Source organism: Dendrobium catenatum, unplaced genomic scaffold, assembly GCF_001605985.2.
Source record: "Dendrobium catenatum unplaced genomic scaffold, ASM160598v2 fragScaff_scaffold_849, whole genome shotgun sequence".
Classification (NCBI taxonomy): domain Eukaryota; kingdom Viridiplantae; phylum Streptophyta; class Magnoliopsida; order Asparagales; family Orchidaceae; genus Dendrobium; species Dendrobium catenatum.
This window is the reverse complement of record NW_021319311.1, coordinates 238,305-253,757: the sequence shown is the minus strand read 5'-3', so window position 1 is coordinate 253,757 and position 15,453 is coordinate 238,305. Positions and strand designations below refer to the sequence as shown.

The window sequence follows — 15,453 nt, the reverse complement described above, 5'->3', positions numbered from 1 at the left end:
CGTTTGGACCCATCTTGGGATTGGGGCTGGACTAGATTTTGACGTTAGGTTTTCATCGTCTTTGAACGTTACAGTTTTTGACGATATATTGCTTGAAATTGTGGAGATCAGTATGATGAGTCTCATAATTTATTTTGAAAGTTTCAATCTGGATTGCCTGTTGAGATTCATGCTCAATCAATGTAAATTTTGGTGACGTATCACCTCATAGAATAACTTTTAACTGATTTCAAGAATAGGCTAACGATTGATCATCAATAGTATTAGTACAACTCACATTTATGACTATAATATATATTATAATTGGACTATAGAAGGTTTAAGATGGAGGGTAGCGCAGGAGCCAGTGGCCGATTACGAAGGGTGTCTGAGTCGACTGGTGGTTGGCTGGATCATAAATTTTACAATGTATTTAGAAATCACTCCAAGTGTTATTGAATTTATAAATATGTAAAATTTTGTTACTAAATGAGTAGTTCCAAATACACAAAATTTTTATAATATATCTACTTAATTTTCAATAAATTACTTTAATATTTTCATAATACTTACAATTCAAAATACTTTACAATTTACACCCATTGTAATTCAAATCAAAGAACTCCTTAGAGCGAAGGTTGTAGCTTCGCTGACAAAAAAAGAAATTGTTATTAATGATGCCTTACATCAAGTGCAAAACTAATGTCAAATCACTTTTAAACTTCTGTCACAACTCTGCTATCTTCTTCTATTCCTCTCTCTCTTCACATTCCATTCATCTTAAGATCATGTCCAACCCAAAAAATTACATTTTTCACTAAAAAATACAAAAATATTATTAAAATACAGTAATTTAATTCCGACCGAACCTATTTACTTAACATAAAAAATATGTGTATATTCTTTTCAGCCACATGTTCTAGCCACCTTCTCTAACTATCGCTTTCTCATTTTTGCAAAAAAATAATTGCCTTTGTGAACAGTGCAGTTCCAATATTAGCGTCGCATATTGAATGGCGACTTTGGCATTCGACTTGAAGAAGTTCGTAGGACATAAAACATGAATATGAAAGCAAGTCGAAGATACCCATAATTCTTTAACTCATATCACTACATTCCCTATAGAAGAGGAGACACAGGCATCTTAGCTCTTCGTGCTTGTTTCAAAATTTATCTCATAAAATTTGATTAAATTATAAAATTAAAACTATACACTGCCACATATTTAATTAAAAAAACAACAAGTAAGTTAATGCATATGAATCAATAAATACCAATTAATTAATATATATAATATAATAATAATAATAATAATAAAATAATAAAATTATTTATTTGATTATATAATGTACTAATCAGTAAACCCAAATAATGAAATATTTATTAATTATGAAATACTAAATAAAACATATAATCTTAAATTATAAAATAATTTGTTTTTATTTAAATATATAAAAATTTCATGATATATAAGTATAAATTCAATAAAACATTAAAATAATGAAATTTAATTATTCTAGAATCATTGCTCTTGTGAAAGATGCGTCTCCAAATATCCCACATTTCCGTTGCAAGTTCGACAAGCAATCCAGCGGGATAACTCAGCATTCCAGTCGCGTGGCGGAACACGGCCGCGACGCCGCGAACTCTATGATCTACCGCTTTTTTCTTAAGCCTTGCGTGCTGTATCCCACTTTTGTCTTCTCCCCGCACGGACGCAACGAAGAACGGAAATACACTGCTGGTCGATTCCATTTCTCGGCTGCAGGGTAAGCTCCTGTTCTTTGATTTCTCATGTACCGAATTTGTGGGAGAGGACTCGATAACTTACGTTAACACAAGAGGGAGAGCAAATATATTTATTTGCGTTTCAATAGATATGACAGCCTTATGCTTGTAGCTTTCATTGTTTCTGTGGGTTTGAGGTTTTGGTTTTTCATGGCAAAAGTTTGTTTTTTAACTCTACCAGCGTATTTCTTTGGTTCATTTGGTTTTTGAAAACATAGAACTTCTGAGCGCAACATTGGATTGATTGACAAATCGAGCAAATGTGTACCGATTTTCTGAATTTTGGGGCTCTTTGGTCCGGCAAAAGAGGAGAGAGCCTCGTTTCTGACTATTAAAAAGTGGTCGATCGACTTCCTGTACATAAGTGATGTTTTTCTGAGGCAGGTCCTGGCGTGCTGGCGCGCCTAGCGTTATAATTTCTGGAGCTTTTATTTTCCCCAAATATTTTCTTTCAGAGAAGACCTACTATTGCTCTGGAATACCGGGTTAAAGCGCTTTATGATTTATTAGTGTGGCGTGCATCACCTATTCATCATAGCTAAATGTCAGCAATGGCTGTCGGAGGGTCCTTACAACTATCATATGAACTAGGTGTTATCAATAATAATGTATGGTCTAATCCATTAAAGGTATTAGCTACTTTGACGGATTTCCCTTTATATTTGTTGCTGCTTATCCATAATTTAAATGTCGTTCTGATCTACAGGGCTCAGAAATGAAGAACTGGCGTCTTTTACCAGGCCTTTCTCTATCTTCATTCTCTTCGGTAATCTTCATCTTATTTCCCTTCCTTCCCTTGTTTGTCTCTTTAGCATTCATTCATTGTGTATTGTTTTCTTATTGTTGCGTTTGAATGCTCATTCATCATATGTTTAGTTGTACCGGCTAACATTTTTTTTAGTTACTTAATGGTCTAATTAATAATCTAATGATGGGATATTCTTGTTCAACCTATAATAATCCATATGAGTCTGAATGGTTTGCATTTAATTTAGTATTAGGGTTGATAAAATAGGATTGACCCCAATCAATGAACATACAACTTATTCGACTAGTAGATTTCTTGAAGGCTTCAACAACAGGCGGAACCAACCTTAGTTCTTTGTGAGGGTAAATTTATAAATAACACATCTATACAATGTTTTTAATTCTACTAGGGGGCAATCACCTAAAGATCATAGTATTTTAATTTTTTTAGGGGGGCAATTGCCTAAATAAAGAGTAAAAAAGGCTGGAGGGGAGACAAAATTAAACCTAAAAGATTCATGAAAAAATATTTTTTTAGGGGGGGGGGGGGGGGGGTGCCCGGGGGGGAGGGGGGGGCAATTATTTTTGTCAAGATTTTATTATTTTTAATCACACTACCATATGCCAGTCTACCACTACTCTCGGCTCACAAAGCATATTTTGGTAGGACTTGACACTCTCTTTTTTGTTCTCTAGTTTTAGTAGTATGTCTTCCTTTAAAATTTTTCTAGATCTTTACAATTCTAGCATCATATTTGAACTTGAACTACGTTTGGTAAAGCCTTTCTCTTGATTTTTTTATTCAGAAATCAAGCATATAAGAACTTTGATTTATGCACAAAATATGTTACTGAAAGTCCAACACACTACGTGCACCTTTTGTATGACTTCACAATCACATGTAATACATTTAGGGCTCATTTGTTTGTTTGTTTTTATTGTTTTTTTCCGTCCGGCAACGGTAAAGCAGAAAAAATTATTTGTTTGATAAAATTACTTTTCTTAAACACGTTCTGAATACCGTTGTTTTTGTACTATTTTTAAAAACTTTCTGATATTAACTTCTCCGTTGAAAAACTCCGTTCTCTCAAATAGTTTTAAAACTACCTTTTAGGAAAAGCACAGAATAACCAAACGAAGCCTTAATGTATGTGCATGGATTGTTAAATTAGGAAGAAGTTAGGTTCGTTCTTAAAATACAATAAATGCTATGTATTTACTCTCTTAGAAGTATTGTATATTGGTAGAGTTAGCACTTGTTGTTTAATACTTGTATTCTTGATTATTCCTTTTCATATTTCAAGCTCAGGGTATCTGTTCTATCTATCTGCAGCGACAAAATGTTTGGAGTCTTCATGTTTCAGGCGGCATATATAGGAGAACAAACCTTTCTACTTATAGCTACAATTGCTTCATTTGTCGATCTTTTAACCTTGCAAGCATTGCACGGGATATCCCTAATCTGAAGTCAAGTACTATGGCCTTGACTAGGTATTGCTTTGGACTGTAACATCCATCTGGCAGCACTGAAAAACATGCTTTGGAAAACTAGGCTTACTAATCAGTGAACAAACCATTACAAATTTTACCCAAATATGATGTTAAATTTGCATTTTCATGAATCATTATTTTTAACTCTGTGGCCAGACTTTATATACTATCAAGTGCTATCCATATAATGTGTTAAATATGATGCTTGAGGTAGGGTTGTCAATAATTGACCCATTATGACGACCCGATTTGAACCAAACTCAAAATATTTTGGTTCAAGTTGGTCCTATTATTATTTGAGTTAAGCTCAGATTTGAAATATAATTTGATTAATTTACGGGTCTGGTTCAGTTTGACCTAAAAACAAAAAATTGATTGAAAATTAATCAAATAATCATTCAGGTTGGGTTCAAATTATGTGGGTTCGGGTAAAAAAACTTTGACCCGTATGGTCAATAGGTCTGGTTTGTATCAATCATATTCGGGCTGGGCCAACTTTAGGTCAGGCCAAAATCCGACAAATTGACAATCCTATTTAGAGGTGAGAAAGGCATTCTCATTGCATAAGGCTTCGACCATAATGTTTTTTTAAAAGGGATTAACATAAAGCACTTTCCCTGCTTGCATAAAAGTTGTTTTCAAATTCAATGCAACTATAAAATAAAAATAAAATCACCATTCTCAAAGACAATGAGCAAGACCACAATAAGGTGTGTGCTTCCAATAGGCTCTTGGTTTTTATATGAACATTAATGTTGACTTGAGCAGCTTCATTGACATCCATATGTTATAATTTAATTCTTATTGTATTATTTTCAAGTTTTATTTGTATTCTCATGCATATATGAAGTCGCAATTTTCTGTTCTTTGTTATAAGAGCTAACTTGAGCGAAGATAGTTATGCGAGTGCTATTTCTTTGCATATAACCGTCATATAAAATCCTACAAAAATCCTTTGCCTTTTGAAAGACTTTGCTGTTGAAGATGATTAAATATTATCTTAACACTTGAGTAGAATTTCCATCCATGAGAAACATAATGCAACAATCATTTTGCACAACAACCAGCAAAAAATATTGATGTGGCACATACATCATAACATATACAACATTCATGATTTCATAGATTATTTATACTGACATAGCAGGCATATGGCAGCAATACCGATACATGGCATATTGATGTGGTGGCACATGTACATTCATAATTTTTATCTCATTGACAGAATGATAATATAGAATAACTGAATACAACACTGATGCATTTATTCAATATAGATATATTAAAGATTTATATATTTTAGTGTAAAGATTTTTGTTTTCTCTCTTACTGATCATATTGATTCGTATCACTTATGACTGATCATTGATTTTATTGAAAGCTATTGATGTTATTGGTTGAAACAAACATACATGTTAATTTCCAAGATCTTGCATTGAAAGCTTTGATGAGCTCTTTGAGCTTATTATATGAATTTTATTGATTTCAGGTCAAGGAAGGGGTCAGGACCTAGTTGAGTAAGACTAATTGGAATATTATGTTTTATTTTTAGTATTTTATTTTATTCTTTTGTTGTAAGAAGCTTTAAGATAGACATATTTATATAAGTGATCTCCTGACTATTGTAAATCAGATTTTGTTGAATGAAAATAGTGAAAGATTTTGATGTATAGATTTGGTCCCAATGGCTCTACTTTTGAATTAAATAAAGATTAGAGGCTCTGGTAGATTAACTAAGAGAGAAAATAAATAATTCTTTTAATTTAGGTCTTTGGGTGTTACACTAAATTACTTTATTATGTGATTTTTGCCGAAACGGACGATTTCTATTTAACCAAGCCAAATAAAACAAACCAAAGCAACTCCTATTTGGTCTGGTCCAGAGTTTGGCCGGTTTTGATTTTTTTTATGGTGGATCAAAAATTAATTGATTGATTTAATTCATCAACCAAACCCTACAAATAAACCGAATGCACACTCCTAGAAGGCCTCCCTTGACAATGCCATTAGATTGGTCCATGTGTTTACTGAGTGAGAAAAGAAAGATGAAGAGCCTACTTGCTTATGTGGCAATTGAAGATTGATTGTCAGATGGGAGCCGACCACATGGCTTGTCTATAATCTCCAGGCAATTTAGGGAGTGGGCTAGGATTGAGCATAGTAGGCTGATGACCATCAGGGTTATTTTTGGCTTCCTCGGGAGGCAATAGAAGCAATTTAAGGTCAAGGAAGGTTTTTGGTGATCATGGAATACCATGGAAGGATCGACTAACACAATTGAGAAATCACAAAGAGGCAAGGGAGGAAAACGAAGTGGTAAAACTTAGGGAACTTCTAGAACGCATAACATATCATTTAGGAGTCACAAAGAGGTGGAGGAGAAAAACAAAGTGGTGAAGCTTAGGAAACTTACTAGCACTCATGAGAGATCTTAGGAATTTAAGGTAACTTGAGTGCCTTTTGGTTGCAATGGTGACTAAGAGGAGGCTTAGCAAGCTCAAAAAAGCTGTGAAGGTTTATTTGATGTGATTGAGAAAAATAATGAGCTTACTGGGATCATTATTTGGCATTCCAGAGTCACAGACTGGTGGTAAGGTGAATGTTTGTTTGTTCCCTTTCAAGCATTTGCTTTGTTGGCACTTATAGAAGTTTGATAACATGTTTGCGGTTGCTGGGCTGATATCAATATGGCAGATAGTGATGCAATGCTGGATAGTGGTGCAATGTGCCAAGATGCTTCAAAGGAAACCAATGAACCCAATGAAGCGAGATGAAGTGACTGGAATTCTTGAGGGCATCTCTAGCCAAATCAAACGTCATTCACCTCTCTTATTTGCAGTTGCCGTGAGTCTTCACCCGAACGCCAACCATAAACGTATTTTGCATTTTCTCTCCACTGTGAATAGCATGATGCCCCGTTGTGAGCAGTGCAACGCTGGCGTCGCACTATTCAAAACACAAAAATGACATTCAGTTTGTTGTTTGGGCTACTACAAACCGAAGACTTCCGTTCGGTTGGAGATGGCCTGAGAGGCAGTTGCATTGGGATCTAATTCATGGCCTGGCGTGGAAGAGGATCCACAGTACCTGGTCACGTCCAACCTGGCCCATTAACCCCTTTTATTTCTTTTTTATAAAAGAATTTGAAGCTAATTTATAATTTCATAAAAATTAGGAAATTTTGTTAAATTAATCTGAACAATTTTGTGGATCTTCTTGAAGTGATTAACTCAATTTTATATCTTGTTGAAGTGATTAACCCACTAATCACCTTAAACTATTTATTCTATATTTTTGGTTAATTATTAAAAGGTAGACACTGTCATGAAGTAGATTCTAAAAAATAAATGAAAAATTCGAAATTGGTGAATTATTACTCTAGACTCCCCACGTCAAGTAATGATAAAGACTTGTTTCATAAACCGGAACTTTGAACTGATATGCCAGGGCTTCCTTTTTCTTTGCAAAATAAGATATCAAACTGTTATAAATTGTTTTTACAGGTCATTTAACGCTTTACTTGGAAGTTCTACCCCGCTCAGATTAGCTCCAGCAATTGGAGTCATCGCCTTTTCTTTATGGGGTATTGGGCAAGTCATGCGTTATGTAAGGAATATCTTTCATGTATGTATCTTAGGCTGATATGGTTTTGACTGGTCCGCCTTAGAGGCATAAAATTGACTGATCTATTAAAGTTTCTTCTGAAGTTTTATATTGAAAAAAATATAAAAAACAATTGGTCATTACTCTTCTGCAGAATGACAATAAGAGGAAAAAGGCTGGAACACATTTCATCTTTGACTCTTATGTTCAGCCAGTACTTCTTTGGACTGGAACAATATTGGCCTGCAGGCATGTTGAAAATTTAACATCCACCCATTTATAATTACTAATTATTTTTGAAATTTGTATATAAAATTTGTTGTTTTTGCATTTAATAGGACAATGGATTCTATTGTTTTGCCATCAGAAGTGAATGAAGGTGTCAAGCAACGCCTTCTAACTTTTGTAAGATCGTCATCCACTGTGCTGGCTTTTGCATGTTGTCTTTCAAGGTAAGAATTTTTTTTTTGTTTCTTAAATTAGACCTTTGATGTTTGATTGATGTATTCAATATAACCACAATATGTTTTTTTGGTGAACCTCTCTTAACTATTGGACTTGCAACTTGGAACTTTGTTCAGAATAGTGTTGTCCCTTTTGGTTCTTGTCTTCGTTCTTACATCCTATTTTTTCTTGCTTGCTTATTTACATGTCCGCCTCTACTCTTTTGTTCATACACATCATAGGCTGGCATGCCAATTTCTAATCTTAGGGTTTTGATAGACAACTTTTATTTGTCATTTTTTCTGTCCTAAGGTGATGTAGTGGATCGTCGGAAGAATCGACCTGTAAGAAGGATTTCGATCCCAATCCAGGAAAGAAGGCAAACACAAAGCTTCAAAGCTTTAAAAGAGAGTAATATTCATTCAATGATCCCAATCCATTACATTAGCTAACTATTTATAGAGCAAAATAGAACTATCTAGAGCATGAAAGGTAGGCTAGTCCTTAAGCTTAATATTAGCTATGATGTTCCTACATCATTCTCCCCTTGTGACAAAAAGCTTGACTCCGTCGAGGCACGTTATTAGAAGGGAGGTAGGGTGAAAAACAAATTTCTGGATCGAAGACTTTGAATGCAGACTTTAAAATTACCACATGAAGAGGCTTCCTCCAATCCAAGTGAGGAGGTTCAACTTTGGAATCCTTGAACTGAACTAGCATTTCAATTTTCCAATTGGTTGGTGAATATGAGTTCTCGGCACAGAACCAATCCCTTTCCCAAATTCCACAAGATAGAGAGGCGAGCACATTCTCCCATTTAGTTTTGTTCCGTTCCTCCTTTTCATCCCACATGTCATCCCGCACAAGTAAGAACCCTTATGATATTATCTCATATTTGAGATTCTTTTGAAATGCATAAAGTGTATCCAAAGGAGGTCTGCTCATTTTAAGAGATTTCAACATATCTGCAATGATTTTGTACTCATCAAAGTTGCTGAATACACAAACCCATTTTTTAAGATCAAATTCCTTTATCATTTCATCTTCATAGACCTGTTGCAATAGAATTGTCTTTCCATAACACCATGCCCCACTATAGCTAGAAGAGAAATGTTTATGTACAAATCAGTTCCAGGACGCTCATTTGATGGGTTCCTTAGCCACTGCATAACAAACTCCTTGTCCTTGCCTCTACCGATGAGATCATTTATAGGCAAGGATGCAACTTCACATGCTTTGTACAACTAATGCTGCTGCTCTTGCTTTGTGCTTTCTAATAGATGAAGAGAAGTACTAATCTCAGTTGAACTTTATCAAATTTCTACACAACCTCCTCCAGCCTCTCAAGTTGGGATCGTAACCTTCAGTGACATTTCGTCGAACAGTTTGGATGCATTGCACTGAATCAACTTTGTCAATCGAATTCAGACCAGACATTTTCACACCTGCAGGGAAAACATTCCCAATACCAATATTGTAGTTGTCATTTAACTCAGTCTCCCCACCTCCATGATCCATCAAATGCCGATCATTTCTCTTAGCAATCTAATCCGCTAATGCCATAGGAGCTTCCACCCAACCACTATCCAAGACTTCCTGAACTAGAGGTTGGATGGACATGGTAGAAGTAGCATCCCCACACTGAATGCTTGGGCTCTTTGAGCCAACTGAAGATACCAGAGTCCCAATCTCCGGCTGCCTGCGAAGCCTGCTATTTGTCTCTTGCCAAAATCTAGCAGACACGCTACTCCCGTGGGAGGTGACCCGAACATGCTGAGGTACATTCAGCTCAGGAGTCCCCGAATTACTTCCGGAAGAAACACTATCCGTGTCTGAAGAAGCCGAGAGCTTCGCGCTTTCAAATAAAGCCCTGCTAGAGCCAACGTCTAATAACACTGGCTGCCGCAGTAACTGGATAGTGGATTTAAGCTCATTCCTTTCAGCTGAGCAATCCAGGCTCTTGGTCAGCATACTCGACTGCCTGCTTCTGGCCACCGGCCAGCGATGGTGGTGATCCAGGGCCTTCAAGTTCTCAGAATGATCCGAGTTGGCAGCGGCGGAGCTTTCTGCCGCAGTAGTGGGCCGCCGGTGAACGTCTGAAGAAGTTTCAGCCTCAGGAACGAACGTGTCGAAGTGCTGGGTGTTTGAATTGGAGTCTTCTTCAGCAAAGCTGCTGCCCGATTCTTGCATAATGTCGGATTGGTTGCACTCCTTGGGATCGACTGTGGAGTTGAAATCGACGTCGAGCTGTGGTTCTGCTCGGTCCGTGGATACGAGAGCAACATTGAGCTGGATTGAGGAAAAGCAGCCGGTAGATCTGAAGGCGGAATTAAGGTTGGCGGAGACAGAGTGGTATTGCTTCGCAGAGTTGGTATCACGGGAGCTGATCGACAGCGAAAGCGGTGGTTCTGTCTTTGTGTGCGGTAAAGGCAGATTAGCAACAACGGAATCAAAATGAATGCTTGGATCAGAAATGACATTATGCGGGTTAGGGAGTTCATGCGGATGGATGATTTGGGCGACAGAAAGATTGTTTGCAGGAGCGGTCAGGTCAGGCAGAGTGTTAATCGCAGAATCAACCGCTGGCGATGGCGGTGGAGCGCTGGACGTGGGTCGCTCGTGGGAGTTGGTCTGATCGTAAACAGCGGCAGAACCGCACGATCCTAAGTTGGAGCAGATTTCGCCTTGAATGGAATGATCGTGAGAGACGGGAGGCGGATGATGCTGGGACGGATACGAATCGCTGAAGACGGCCCCGGGATGGTTGTGAACTGCGCAATCGGGCGAAGGATCTCGCCATCGCATTGGACGCTCGAGCGGCGGATACTTCGGCGGCGGATCGCGCCATCGAAGAGGGAGTTCGAGCGGAGGGTAATCATTAACAATGGTGGGAAAATGGCGGGACGAGAGGAGAGAAGAAGAAGACGAATACCTCGGTATGGTTGCCGACGACATTCACATCTTCCTTATTGCCTGAAGGTTTTTGTCTATCCAATCAAGGTTTCTGTCTACCCAATCGAGTGATTCCTTTGCTTGAGCTTGATAGAAGGCGATCCGGCTTCGAACATCGTCTACAGCCCACCTTCCTCGGTGTCGATCGTCGTCGACCGCCAATCTTATTCTGCGGCTTCGATCGTCGTCGACAGCCGACCTTCTTCTGCAGTTCATTGATCTTCGCAAGCTCCAGGCTCTGATATCAACTGATGTAGTGGATCGTCGGAAGAATCGATCTGCAAGAAAGATTTCGATCCCAATCCAGGGAAGAAGGGAAACAAAAAGCTTCAAAGTTTTAAAAGAGAGTAATATTCATTCAATGATCCCAATCCTTTACATTAGCTAACTATTTATAGAGCAAAATAGAACTATCTAGAGCATGAAAGGTAGGCTAGTCCTTAAGCTTAATATTAGCTATGATGTTCCTACATCATAAGGCTCTTGAATCCAGAAACGATGGGGTTTTGAAAGACAACATTTATTTGTTAATTTTTCTGTCCAAGGCTCTTGAATCCATCTCTCCTAAACCTTTTTTTATTATGTAAGGTGTGAACTATTCATGATTTTCTTTCATTATCACTTGTTGAAACCACATTATGTTCATCTTGTGCAGCTTAATTCAACAGGCTCAGAAATTCTTTATGAAGAAGAACGGCTCTGATGAGGCAATAAAAAACGAGTAAAAAAACTTTCAGCCTATCTCGCAGCGTTGAGGCGTCAGGTTTATAGCATCACAACGCTTAACTCTTTGTCATCTTTCTGCCTGACAACGTTGTAGCACCCGGGTTTGGAGCGCCGTAGCGCTCTTCTCTCTATTTATCTCCAAGCAAACTATATAGCACCACAACGCTATACAGTTGTATGGAAAATAATCAGTAACAAAACACTCGAACTCTAGCAGGGGGAGGACCCCCTAGTGAGCTCAACAAACTGAATTGAGATCCGAGGAAATAGTACAACTCAATTGGATCAAAACAATCAGATTCCACACTGAACTAATATATATGCATATTAACTAATTAATTATAAATGAAATTTACTTGATATCTAATCTAGATGAGCACCTTAGGAGTTTTGAGCTATTAAGTTATTAATTGGTTGTGTAGTTCATTTTGATCCAAAATTTTTTTTAATGGATTGGTGAAGGTGGCGTGACAGTCTAGAACATCACGTGCTAATGCATGTAAAAGAAACATTGATCAAATTCGATGTACTGCTTTTTAACTTCGATTTCTTTATACGAAAGAACAAGCTGTACCAAGTTGTTCTTTTTTGCTATGTAAAGTTTTTTTTCTTTCCATGCATTTGGACTTCCCTATTTTCAGATATATACTGGAGTAGGGGTTTCCATCTCGCTTTGACATATTCAAGTATCTGCTGGATCTGAGTACAAGCTGACTTTAATATGTTTTGACTTGATGAAATGGGAGATAGTATACATACGAAATAAGTGAAACCCATGCTCTTTCTAGAGGATTAGTGATACCAATGTATAATGTAGTCTGAAACCATCACTACTAAAATATTTCATCACGCTTACATACTGATGGTAAAGGTAGTTGATCTACCGATGCTAGTAGCTTGAGCTTACACTTAATTTATAAAATTTAGCTCCTTATATGCAGATGGGTTTCCAATTTGGTGGGAGAGCTGTGTACACTGCAGTATGGATTGCTGCGTTTTCTTTGTTCATGGAATTACTGGGGTTTTCAACCCAAAAATGGCTGACAGCTGGAGGTTTAGGAACGGTGTTACTGACGCTAGCTGGACGTGAGGTATCATATTGTAGAATCATCATCTTCCTTTGTGTTGGATATTTATCACTCTTCTATACCGGTAAATTTTTTTGCAGATATTCACAAACTTCTTGTCAAGTGTCATGATTCATGCCACACGCCCATTTATTTTAAATGAATGGATCCAAATAAAGATTCAGGGCTATGAAGTTTCCGGAACTGTTGAGGTTAGTTAATGAAATTTACTTGATGTCTAATGTAATTAAAATTCTTGATGAAGTATGGTATTTACAACTATTCATCATCGTACTTTGTCATGACCCAACCTGTAGACTCGAATTAATGAGGTGAGAACAGACGGCCGGACGGTTGATTAAAATTTTTAATTACTAACTATCATTTCTAGTAAGCAGAAAGAGTCACTAAAACCTCAAAATATATAAATATTTTTTTCTTGGAGTGTCGCGCCTACGATACACATTTTCTTCTATTATGCTCATTTTAGTTAATTAAATTATACCTGAAAATATTTTTCAATAAGAAGAGCGAGTCATAACATAACTCAGCGGCAATTCATACTTCTAAAATTACAGTAACACAAGGCCTTTGAAATAATATGCGCACTCATTTCCAAACATAAAATGATTTCATTTAAATTCATTTCATATATGACCATCAATGTTTTGCATGCCATATATTTATCCATATCTTTATCAATATCTTTATTCTTTATCATAAATAATACAACTGTCATAGAAACTATCATTTAAATAATACCAATAAAAGTACTATTTTTCCATTTCTTTTTTCTTTTCCACAATCTTTTTCATTTACATGCACGGTTATATTACGTTCCCAGTTAGTACGATAAGGGGGTGTACTCCATTAGTCAATATGCACATGCAGATATATCTATCTAGCTATTTCATTCATATTACATTTCTTAACTTTATACAGTAATGTAAAGCATAATATGCTAATCATACTTAATCATTTGATATGCTAGAGAAGAGATAAATCATTTGCAATGTAATTTGAATAAACAATAAGATAAATCATTTGCAATAATAATAAAATGCAATTTAAAGCAATATAATTATTATAATATGGGAACATGAATACTCACATTGAACATAGGTATTGATATACTTTACTCTTTCTCCCTACTCCCATGTTGATAGAGTTAGCACCTATATGAAAAACTTATTCGTTAAAATTTAAGTTATAAATTACTCTTATATTTTTAATTATATGCTCTAAAATTTAAGTTATAATTCTCATTTTAACTAATTGAATATACTCTTAATTCAATTAAATGAAATCTCTCATATGCTCTCTCTCTCTAATTTTATTTATTATTTAAATATATACAATTAGTTCTTGTATTTTAATTTAGCGAAAAATTTATTCTTGTTATTTAAATTTATATAAAATCATAATTAAATTCTCGTTTTTACATGAAAAAAATTATTATTGCTATTTCTATATTTGGTAAAATATCTCATTTTCTATACAATTTATTTTAATTCATTATTCTTCTCAATCAAATTTATATAAATTTAATTTATTCATTTCCTAATTTAAAAACTCATATAATCTTATATACATATAATTATAAATTAATTCCTGATATTAATTTTCTTAAAAAATTTATCATTATCTTTTATCAAACCTCTAATATTATATTCCATTTAAAAATATTAAATTTGTTAATAATATTAATAAAAAGAAAAAAAAAATCTTACCTTCTCTCAAGTTTATCAAGTCTGCTCTGCGCTCGCCCTTTGCCCAAAAGTTTTTTAATTTCACTTTTGGACAGTTTAGCTCAGACTATATCTGATGGTTTTTTATCCTTTCAGCATGTTGGCTGGTGGTCTCCAACAATTATAAGAGGTGATGATCGTGAAGCAGTTCATATTCCCAACCATAAATTTACAGTTAATGTTGTGAGAAATCTCAGTCAGAAGACTCATTGGCGTATAAAAACTCATCTTGCAATCAGCCATTTGGATGCTAATAAAATTAGTGTAAGAACTATTCGAATTCATATTGAATTTATTTCTCCATTGAGTTGAAGTGTTGATGTCCTTTTGTTTTTCTTTAATGTTCAGAACATCGTAGCTGATATGCGGAAAATTTTGGCAAAAAATCCTCAGATAGAGCAACACAGACTGCATCGAAGAGTATTTTTGGATAACATAAATCCAGAAAATCAATCTCTTTTGGTAAAATACTTCTCTCTTATTAAAAATTTCCCTAATTCAGTTCTTTTTCATTCTCTTAGTACTGTGTATTTGATCTGGCTTCAAAACAAGAGCATATTTGTATTTGAAGATTCAAAAAGGAAGCAATTTGTCTTTGAGCATTGGTTTTTTCAAGAAATCAATTGAAGTATTGTAAATGAATCTTCGTACTATTTACATCTTACAAGTTTTAGTCTAATGAAAATGGAAATTGCAGCATCAAATTTATATTTGTCTGAATAGGAGAGGTTTTCCTAAAATATATCTCAGCATGAACAGAGGACACGCACACTTACTCCACTAATTATGTACAAAATCGTCCCACACTTGCCTTTCTTCCACCAATTAGGAACACCACCCTCGTGCTCTTTCCGGCTTACCCACCCTAATCTTAAAATCTACCTTCCATCCCCGCATTTTCCTTAATT

The 15,453-nt window shown here is 35.8% G+C and overlaps 2 protein-coding genes across 10 annotated transcripts; one reads left to right on the top strand and one right to left on the bottom strand.

Moving 5' to 3' along the window:
• Positions 1-1,496: 1,496 nt before the first annotated feature.
• LOC110098318 (mechanosensitive ion channel protein 3, chloroplastic) lies at positions 1,497-15,187 on the top strand. 9 transcript variants are annotated; one of them, XM_028696886.1, is made up of 12 exons: positions 1,497-1,748; positions 2,278-2,396; positions 2,474-2,533; positions 3,824-4,005; positions 7,509-7,629; positions 7,763-7,857; positions 7,947-8,060; positions 11,660-11,718; positions 12,670-12,821; positions 12,899-13,009; positions 14,642-14,809; positions 14,894-15,187. In XM_028696886.1, exons 2-12 carry the CDS (start codon positions 2,310-2,312, stop codon positions 15,170-15,172), a joined length of 1,428 nt encoding a protein of 475 aa, XP_028552719.1. In that variant the 5' UTR covers positions 1,497-1,748; positions 2,278-2,309; the 3' UTR covers positions 15,173-15,187. The 9 variants fall into 9 exon arrangements, with proteins under 9 accessions (XP_028552719.1, XP_028552718.1, XP_028552721.1 ...); XM_028696885.1 differs by having other exon boundaries at positions 2,228-2,396; XM_028696888.1 differs by having other exon boundaries at positions 2,223-2,396; positions 7,509-7,611.
• On the bottom strand, positions 8,107-11,223 carry LOC114580195 (protein SNOWY COTYLEDON 3-like). The gene has a single exon (XM_028696892.1). It carries the CDS (start codon positions 11,005-11,007, stop codon positions 9,598-9,600), a length of 1,410 nt encoding a protein of 469 aa, XP_028552725.1. The 5' UTR covers positions 11,008-11,223; the 3' UTR covers positions 8,107-9,597.
• Positions 15,188-15,453: the final 266 nt, after the last annotated feature.